The sequence below is a fragment of the Bombus pyrosoma genome, linkage group LG12, assembly GCF_014825855.1.
Source record: "Bombus pyrosoma isolate SC7728 linkage group LG12, ASM1482585v1, whole genome shotgun sequence".
Taxonomy (NCBI): domain Eukaryota; kingdom Metazoa; phylum Arthropoda; class Insecta; order Hymenoptera; family Apidae; genus Bombus; species Bombus pyrosoma.
This window is the reverse complement of record NC_057781.1, coordinates 4,357,179-4,367,544: the sequence shown is the minus strand read 5'-3', so window position 1 is coordinate 4,367,544 and position 10,366 is coordinate 4,357,179. Positions and strand designations below refer to the sequence as shown.

The 10,366-nt window shown below is 28.9% G+C and overlaps 1 protein-coding gene across 4 annotated transcripts; it reads left to right on the top strand.

Annotated features, from left to right (window-relative positions):
* The first annotated feature begins 188 nt into the window (after positions 1 to 188).
* On the top strand, positions 189 to 9,929 carry LOC122573506. Of its 4 annotated transcripts, XR_006318753.1 has the most exons (5): positions 189 to 969; positions 1,061 to 7,074; positions 7,363 to 7,443; positions 9,201 to 9,517; positions 9,672 to 9,929. XR_006318753.1 is itself a non-coding variant. In XM_043739941.1 (4 exons), exons 2-4 carry the CDS (start codon positions 1,063 to 1,065, stop codon positions 9,282 to 9,284), a joined length of 6,177 nt encoding a protein of 2,058 aa, XP_043595876.1. In that variant the 5' UTR covers positions 189 to 969; positions 1,061 to 1,062; the 3' UTR covers positions 9,285 to 9,929. The 4 variants fall into 4 exon arrangements, 3 of the variants coding, with proteins under 3 accessions (XP_043595876.1, XP_043595875.1, XP_043595874.1); XM_043739941.1 differs by having other exon boundaries at positions 9,201 to 9,929; XM_043739940.1 differs by lacking the exons at positions 9,201 to 9,517; positions 9,672 to 9,929 and having other exon boundaries at positions 192 to 452; positions 632 to 969; positions 7,363 to 8,535.
* The last annotated feature ends 437 nt before the right edge of the window (positions 9,930 to 10,366 follow it).

Here is a 10,366-nt window from a genome sequence, read left to right as displayed (position 1 = left end):
TATATGACCGTGGTACAGTTTGTCCAATGAAACGAATGACACTAGTCAGCAACCAATACTTGCAGCTACAGTAATTAAGTTCTATTTACATTTACTACCTCGTCCCATTGAACAGACTATACATATCAATTTTTGTAATACTTATACATCATTTGTATAATAGATAGAATATATGTATGTATTGCTTAAGTCTGTTCGAATTGAATGTTTCTTTCGCGAGGGGACTAGTATCTAATAAGCAACAATAAGACACTTTATTTACATTATTGGTCACCTTGTTATTAGTGATGTATTAAATAGAAACACTTGATATGGAATAAAAAATTGCATTACGTAATTAAAAGTGTGGCAAAATTTCAAATTTAGGTGTTTGAATATCTCTATGTGAGGCTAACCAAAACACAGATATAAAACTGTTGTTGAAAATGAAATTAATGGCAATTTTGAATCAGGTAAGATTCATTTATAACTAACGTTTTATAAGTAGTTAAAATCATGTAAAAAGCATTTTTTCGTTGTAGTCAGTTTGAATTCTCTGTATTTTCTGATTGAGTTGTTGTGGACAAACATTTATATTATATAAATTTATGTATCAAATTTTATGCATTTTTATATGCGTTGTGGATGCAAGTGCGGAGTTATGTACGTGTATCCGCGCGACCGATCTCCCATTGTCACGCCGGCTGCTTAGAGGGCAATTCGTTTCTGAACGTTTTGCAGCGGAAGGGTTAAAATAAACTGATTTTTATATACAGCAGTTTGTCTACTGTGTGCCAGATTCATAGACGAAGGTCAAGAATTTCACTTTTGCAAATAAAAAATGTGTATAAAACAAGTTGTTTTAAGAAGATTATTATTATAAACTTGTACGAAAGAAAATACTTCCTATTGTTATAGCAAAAATAATTTATCTATAAATTATATAGTAAAATATATTAAAAGCAAGGTTTTTATCTTCAGTGTATAAAGGTATGTTAATAATTTTTAATTCGTGTAATATTATAACTTATTTCTTAAACACCCTAATTAAATTTTACATTAAATTGGTTATGTTTGACAGCAATGGAAATTTCTAATGAAGAATTATTTTCTCCACATGATTCGATTGATAATTATTCAGAGCAAGTAATTAACATGTCATTACCATTACCAAAGCCAAAACCTAAAGGTTCTAATGCAAAATACAAAAAAATCCAAGATACTAGTTATATATTGAAGAAAAGATTAAGAAGTAATAGGTCGAAACAATTGTTAAGAAGAGGAGATACATTAGAGGATCTGTGTAAATTATTGTGTAAGCCAGTTATTGTGAATGTTACAAAATTATCAGCATCAGAGATAAAACAATGGTGTAAAAAAGACTTGCATCAATCTCAAGCAAAAAATATATTAACACAGAAAAAAAAATTTAAACGAAGAATACCACGAACAAGATTTTGTAAAAGAAAGAAAAAGTCCAAACAGAAGCAGTTATCTTGCTTATGTAATTCTGAAAATGAAGTTACACCTCAAAATATGTTATTTTCCAAGAAAGCAGAGATTGAAAACAAGAATTTTATGAAAAATTTATTAGAAGATGTTAAACAACCACATATAAAATTACAAAGAATAGATGAAGTAATCAATAAAATAGCACAGTCATTTGCAAGAGTAACTCCGATTAAAGAATGTGAAACAATTATTCAAACAGAATGTGAAACAAATATTCCAACCAGATGTGAAACAAGTGTTCAAACAAGATGTGAGACAAGTATTCAAACAGAAGAAACTCAAACTGAATTAAGTATATCTGCATCAGAACAACTAAAATTATCATCTGTAAATATCGATACAGATAAATATCAACAAAATCTTAAAACTGAGACAGTAGCAATTAGGTCTCATGCGAATGAGACTCTACAATTGAATAAATGTGTAGATTCAGATTCAGATTCAGATTCAGATTCAAATTCAGATTCAGATTCAGATTCAGATTCAGATTCAGATTCAGATTCAGACTCTAATACTATTTTTGATTTTAATTCTAATACTGGAAATTCTAGAAATACTAATGAAAGGAGACATAGAATTATATATAATTCTCGTACAGATGATAACAATCGTTACAATAAGAGCAATGCAAATAATGCAAGAATAATTTCGAATAAATTAAAAAGGTTAAGGAGAAATTCATCAAAAAAAATAAGCAAAATTAATCTAGTAAATGAAAAATACAATATTATTAAGAAAAGATGTACAGGTAAAAATTCATTGTTTCAAGCACCACAAAGACCAAGTATATTAGACCGTATATCTGCGCTATGTGATCCTGATGATGATGATGATGATGATGAAAATACTAAAGAAGGTAATACTTCCAATTGTGTGCCTTCAAAATTAAATCTTGAATGTATTATAGAAAATGGTACTTCTATAAAAAGAAAGAATGAAGATGCTATGACTATAGAGAAACCAATTGTAGAAAACAAAAAGGTTGAAGGACAAATACAAGAATCATTTCCTTCCGATAGAAATTTTACACAAAGGTATAAATTGTTTAAAGAATTAAAAGTTTTTTTAATAAAATTTGATGCTCTGAAAGACTCCAATACTACATATTCAGCAAGTGAAATCGAGAAAATGACAGAAAGATTTACGAATTCTTACGTGAATTTAAATTCTTCAGAACTTCAAAATAGTAACGAAAAATCTATAAATAATGCATCATTTACTTCAATCTTTTCAAAAGATTCTAATGTTAACATTGAGAAATCTACAGATGCTGCAAAACATGTTTCAAGCTCAAGTATTGATAGAATTACAAATAAAAATGCTTATACAACTACCAAAAGAACACAAAGCACAATTAAATTATTATCAAATTTTTCAGAAAAATTATCTCAAAATTCAATCAGAAACGCAAAGATACAACAAGAGAGGAGTTCACAAATTCAAAAAGTTTGTCATAATTTAACAAAAATTTTTGAAGACAGTTCTAAAAAAAGGTTTGCACAGAATACTATTAGTAATGCAAAGCAGAATTTGATTGTTCCAACCTCTACTATCAAATCTACATTATTATATTCTTCACAAGAATCTACCAATAAAACTTCTGAATTATCAAATGTGGTAGAAAACATTGATAATATAAAGAAAAAGATACCAGAGATTTCTTCACGTAAGGAGAATTCTATGAAATCGGTTATTGATGCAAGATCTCAAGAACAAGTGCGAGTTGATACATCTGGTGTTATTAATACCAAATTGCATCTTTCAAAGAAAAATAAAAAACATGAATCAGAGAAACGTACATTTGCACCTAAAACATGTGGGAAAACTATAAATGTTACAACTACTAAAATAGCTACAAAGAAAAGCGCTTCAACTTCTTATTCTTCCGTAGTATCTCCTAAAAAATATAAAAGACTTAGAGATGATCTTGGTTATAAATGTATTGTTTGTGATCTTTGTTTTGAAGATTATTCTGATTTACAACAACACCTAGTTACACATACACAAAAGCAAAATAATAGTTTAGCAAATTCATCGAAAACTTCCAATATGTCACCTGAAAAATCTCAGGATATGATATCTCAATTCTCAAAAGCAAAGATATCAGAACCATCACAAGTGTCAAGTGAGCACAAGAGTGGAGAACATACAGCATCACAATATGTCACCAAGAAAGATAATGGACAACAAAAGAAAAAAGATGCTATAACAAAAAGTTCACTGAGTAAAGAAAAGAGGAAAAGGAGGATTAAGCGTATTAGTAATTCAAATAAGTGTAGTATTTGTTCAAAACCTTTTGAAGCAATGGCTGATTTGGCAGCTCATATCTTTTTACATACAGAGACAGAATTGCAACAAGCATATAAACTCGCAAAACAAAAATTGAATGGAACAGAAAAATATAAACAAACTAGAACTGAACAAACAGCTAACAGTATTAAAAATGTAAATAACACTGTAAATACTGCAGATAATATAATTGAAAGGACTCAGAAAGTTAATGATAAGGAAGAAACGTTGCTTATACAGAAACCAAATAAATCATTAATTACAGAAGATTCAGAAATTAGAGACGTAGAATCTATTACTATGAAAGAAAACTATTCGCAAGATATAGAATTATGTCTGCCAGCAAAATCGAAAAAAGATGGTAATAAAAAATCGTTTACAGTATGCGAATGTCATAATAAACCAGGAACTAATGAAAATTGTTTGCAAATCGAAATAGTTCTTCTTTGTCACACTTGCAGGGTGCTATTTAGAAGTATGAAATGTTTCGAAACCCATTATCGTCTTCCCGAATATATAAAATGTAATCAAAACCACTTAACTAGTGGTCGTTCTCCAAATTTATTTTGTGCTACCTGTGGTATGATATTTAGTTCAGTTCAAGATGTGCGTCATCATTTAGAAATACATGCTCGTTTTAAAAAAGACTGTACAATGGATTTTCGATGTAACATTTGCAAGGTTATATTCCTGGGAATAGGAAGCCTTTTTTATATCCATTGGTCAAAGCATTCCAGAGATTCTTTTTGGATGGCTAGTGAGAAATCATTTCCAAAAGATTCCATAATAAACTCGAAGCTGAGAAAGGCAGAGAATTCTTCTACACAAAATGCAATGTCTTTGAGTACGTGCGTAGAAAAATACATTGAAGTAGCAGAACATGTCTGTTATAATTGTAAATTGCCTTTTATTACTCAAGATGATTTAAAAAATCATATTTCAGAATGTAGAAAATTTAAGTCAGTTCAAGATGCATCTATTGCAGAAAACTCTAATACATATCTCGCAATAAGGATAACTTGTAGTTTATGCGATGATACTTTTATTAACAAAAAAACAGAATTTTATAAACATATGAAAGATAAACATAATTTGAGCACCGAACCTCGATTTATTTGTACATCATTCACGGCTGGAAATATGGTATTTATTTGCAGTGTCTGCACGGCAATGACTAAAAGTTTAGATGACTTTGAGGATCATTGGTTGAAACATAATACAACTCATGTATATTTTACTTGTTCGCATTGTAGTAAAATATATCACAACAGCTTAAATACCTTCATAGACCATGCTAAAAGACATGGTATTGATGCTAATGATGTAGTGTCCTGTGTAGTAAATTATGAACAAACAAAATTCAGTTGTAAACTTTGTAATATTGGTTTTGATTCTCCTCAAAGTATGCAGGAGCATGCTATTATTCATAACACAAACAGCCAACAGATAAATCCTAAGATTAGTCAAGTTACAAGTCAAGACAGCTCTGCAACAGTATCAGAGACAGATTGTGCTTCCAATATTGCAAAGCTGGTTGAATTGACTCTTGAAAAGCAGGTGGATGGATCATTACAAATGGAGACACAAACAATGGAAAAGGCAAGCGAAATTTGTCCAATAGAATCTAGTATAGACAAAAGTAGGGATGAATTAATCAAAATATTAGAAGGAAATGAAGATGATTCTGAACATGAATTAATAATAGACTTGACAAAACAATCAGAAGAATGTAATGAAGGATTAAAAGAAGAAGGAAGTAAGGAAAGACAGACTACATCTAATCTTACATTAGATAAATCTTCTATCAATCAAACTTGTGTCATGTCGGAGAATAATAAAGCTAATGCATTGGTAACAAATGTAAATGTCCAAGTATCTTCACAAAATGTTGCAAAATCTAAAACTCAAAATGTTACAGATTCTCTCTTTACTGCTAAAAACATAAATCCTCAAATATCTAATTCAAACATTAAGTCTACAAATATTTCGCAAACAATATTGGTTTCAAATAATGTTAGTAATCATAATAATCTACTAGATATAGAAAAAAAAATAAGTGACCAATCAATCACAGAAGATATAGAAAGTACACAAAATGTTGAAGTTCATGACAGAATTTCAATTATAAATCAAGAAGAATCAACAATTTTAACAAAAGAAACATCAGAGAAACAAAGTCCACCAAGACCAAGAAAAGGATTCTTAAGAGTGAAGACTCTTGCAGAGCTTACAGGTTCTACAAATTTATGTGAACTTAGCAATTGTGCTGTTGAAAATGGTAATGAGTTAGCTAAGCACTTCAAAAGTAACCGTGCTTCGAACAAAGATAATAATGAACACAAAACTACAGAAAAAGAATTAGTTTTAAAACAACCTGAAATAAACAAATTGATTGCCAATAAAAAATTAACGATTGTTCCTAATACAAATTCAAATACATTACTATTATCTTCATCTAATTCAGGCAATATAAAATTAGTGATTCAGAATCCAGTTATGAAATCTAATACTACAGTAATAAATAATCAACAACCACAGCAATTCCAAATAAATACAAATCAAAACGAACACTCATCTTCTCTGGAAAATGTAACATCAGCATATCATAAAAACTTACCAGCTTGCAATTTCGTTCGAACAACCACAGCTATGCCACGTTTTACTATTTTGAAACCTACCAAAGTTATAGCACATACTGCTAATATACCGAATGTACAGAGAACACATGTAGCATCCTGTTCTACCAATGAAAATAAACAAAAGTCTTCTTCTGCAAAAAAAAATTCAAGGCGTACTATACATAAGTGTAATCATTGCAATTTTGTTTCAAGTAATTCTGCAGAATTCTTAATGCACAATTTACCAGGTAATCATTCAACTTGTAAGAAGCAATATTCGAAAAATGATATCCAGGCACAAAAACTTAACAAATTTGATAATTCACAAACAATACCCACAATTAATACTATTCAAAACAATCCAAATCCCAAACGATGTCAACAAACTACTATGAAGCAACCAGGAATTAACTATGCGTCTTCATCTGTCTGTGATCAATATTCTTATCTTGCTGCAGGCACTTCGAATAATAGTAATCAAATGCTTAAACAAAATCAACCAATAATAACTAATCATCCAATAACAGGAAATACCACCCCTATTTATTATAAAAATCCAAATCCTAGCAGTGGTGGAATGTCAATAGTGATCAATCAAACTACACCTACTGTTCAGAATATACCCACAATAGGAATCCTGCAACAACCAGCGCAGCAACAAATATATCAACAACAGGTATACAATGAACCAGTGACAATTATGAATACACCAGACTTGTATCAACCACAAGTATATTGATAATTATAGTTAATATTTGCAATTAATTCTTTAAATAGAACATTTTTATAGATTCCGCTCGCTTTGAAATAGTATTTAGTGATTTTATCAATATTCTCTAGACGTAAAAATATATATAAGGACATAGAAATACATATAATGTACAATGATTTTTATCTCCTATAAAAAAAAACTTTAAAATCATTAATACATCACACAATATATCTTCTAATTTTGTTTTTACAGGATTTAGTTCAATTTTCCGAATCGAATGGTGTTTTCCAACTGGCAAATCAACCAAGTGTTACAACTTATCAAGTTAGATATGTATGTCCCTATTGTTCGAAAAGTTTTATTTCTGAAGACTATATGCAAATACATATAAATGAACACCACAATTTTATATGTAATATTTGTAATTTGCGTTTATACAGTTTTAACGATTTAAATCTTCATAAAATTCAGCATACTTTGTTGTAAATTGGAGGAGTTAATGAAATCATTAATATGTCACACAATATATCTTTTAATCCTTTATTTGCAGAATTAAGTTGAATCAAATGCTATATATCAAATGGCAAACAATATGACATATTAAATAAAGAACCAAATATTACAACTTATGAAGTTAAATATATATGTCTTGATTGCCTGAAAAATGTTCTGAATGTATAAATGTTGAACGATAAATATATCTTGTCGGTGTTCTGGGTCTTCCTACTTAATAATTCGAGTAGCATTTTACACTTCATATTCATCTTAAAATTCATACATTCTCCAAATTAAATTGTGATTGATTTTATAAAGATTTAAAATTGTATAAACATAAGCTACAAATACGTATATACCTTAATCGTCACTCACGCTAAAAAATGTACGTCTTTTCCATTTTTATAATTATTTATTATTACTTTTTTTTAAGTAACATATAATTGTTATATTTTTTCATCGAATTCATTAATATTAATATTTTATTATCACGTATTATACTTAAGTATTATATTAATCTCAATTGTATCTTATATTCAAAGTATATAATGTAAGTAAAAAGAGTACATATTGTGTAATGTACGCGAACATACAATACAACTCTATTTATTAGAATGAAATTTTAGTTAGTGTTTGATTAACTAGAATTCTTGCTGATTTAATGTACTTCTTTAATGATGAACATTATCTGTTTCAATAAAACGTTACGAATGTTTTCATTTATATTATTGTTTCTAAGTCAGTTATAAATAGAGTTCTATTGTAATTAGATGAGTATTGCCGTTTGACGTGTACAAAGTACAAGATATTTTTATATTCCATTGCAATCATAATTGTTACATGAACGATGTTAATTAATAATAATCAATTTAAGCGGATAAACATAATGGATAAAGGAAATTAAATGGGTGATTCGATTATATACATATATGTATGTCTCCTTTATTCGGCACTTTGAGCTTTTAATTTTTTTACAATAATCATCACGTCAATCTCTGTAATCGGTAGAAATACATTTAATAGAGCAATAGTTACGAACAACAAAAAAGAAATCATGTTTGTTAACTTAAAACTTTGAATTTCGCCATCCTTGCTCATAACTATTGCACGGGGGGACGAAATGACTCTGGCGTGAATTACTATACCCAAGATTAATTAGAATCTCATATTACGTGTTTTCATGATTTGTTACCAATAAATCGAAAGATTAATCCACAATACAAAAATTCAGACAAAAATCACGCGATTTCAAGTTGCATTGAAAAAAGAAACAGAACTTTTCATCGCGTGATTGTCCTCATTTTCGCGTATTAAAAAGCGGAAGTATTCGAATCCTCCACGCTTTGCGCATGGTATACATTAACGTTTTAAGTTCCTTGTTAATTTTGATTATTGGTATCGAAAAATAAAAATTATACTATAAAATAATTCCGAAACAAATTTTTTTTTTAATTTAATAGCGGGTTAAGAATGGCGTGCAAAATCCAAAAAAGAAAATACACTAGTAATGTATAAGACATATTATGATATTCGATAATTACAAATTCGTTAGTTTCGCAATAATAAATATTAATAACGATAAATATCATTTTCAGATATTTAAACGATTAAACTTGAGATGTGAACTTCACGTGAACTCTATAATTTTATTTGAGCAAACAAACATGACAAAAAATTAGTTTTAAAATACGCAAGTGACTTTTAAAACTTCTATACATATATCGATTGTATATCAAAAACAAATGAATATATTCGAAAGGAGAAAAGTTGAAATTTTGTCTCATATAAAGATGTATAGAAATTAAGAGATTAGAGATGGAATTAAGTGTTTAAGTTAAACAACTGTTTAATTATGCCCAATAAGTCTTGGAATCGGGATGATTGTATCGTAATAAACGGTCCTTAAATTAAGGTAAGCCTATATAATCGCTCGTGTATCGGTATCACGAGCGTTGTGTGTAATACACCTTCATTTATCCTACAATTTGGCACGTGATTCACGTTTCAACACAAACATCTGTTGTGTCCTCAACTTGAAAGAAATGTTTCTCGTACTTGTTTTACAGTTCAGTACGTGACGATACATGATATAAAGCTAAATGTTAATGGAAAATGTTAAACAAGAAAGGAGGAAGGCTACTCACTATGTCTTGACTATGTATTTGAAAATCTTATAAAAAGAAAGAACCTATTGTAGCAGATTTGAATTGCAGATTATTAATTTTCAATTGAACTACATCTACGAAAAATTTGTTATAAAAATTTTAATAATGTTACTGATTATAGAACATTTTTAATAATAAGAACTAATTAAAGAGCATAAAATTAATAATAAAAACTAAAGAAAATTTTAATAATATTAAGATTGATAAAATGATCGTTGAAATTTATTAAATATTATTTGAGCTAATTTGATATTAATAACTTAAATTTAAGAGATTAAAATTTAAACGATGAAACTGAAAAAATAAAGCGGAATCGTAATAATACCCTATGTATCTTGGAAGATCACAAATACATAGCGTGAATAGTGTACTATAAATAATTCTGTCTTAACGATTAAGTTTACTACGAAAGACCACAGTGGCCTTTCACGAGGCTATCCTCCAGGAATCGATCGTTAACTTTCGAATCCTCTTTCGTACGTTTTAATAATACTGATATAGGTCTTCGACGTTTATCTCGCGCTTGTAAGCTTCTAATCATCGATTTTACAAAAGTACGGAAACTGACGTTCTAAGCGAAGAAAGAAATAATCGAC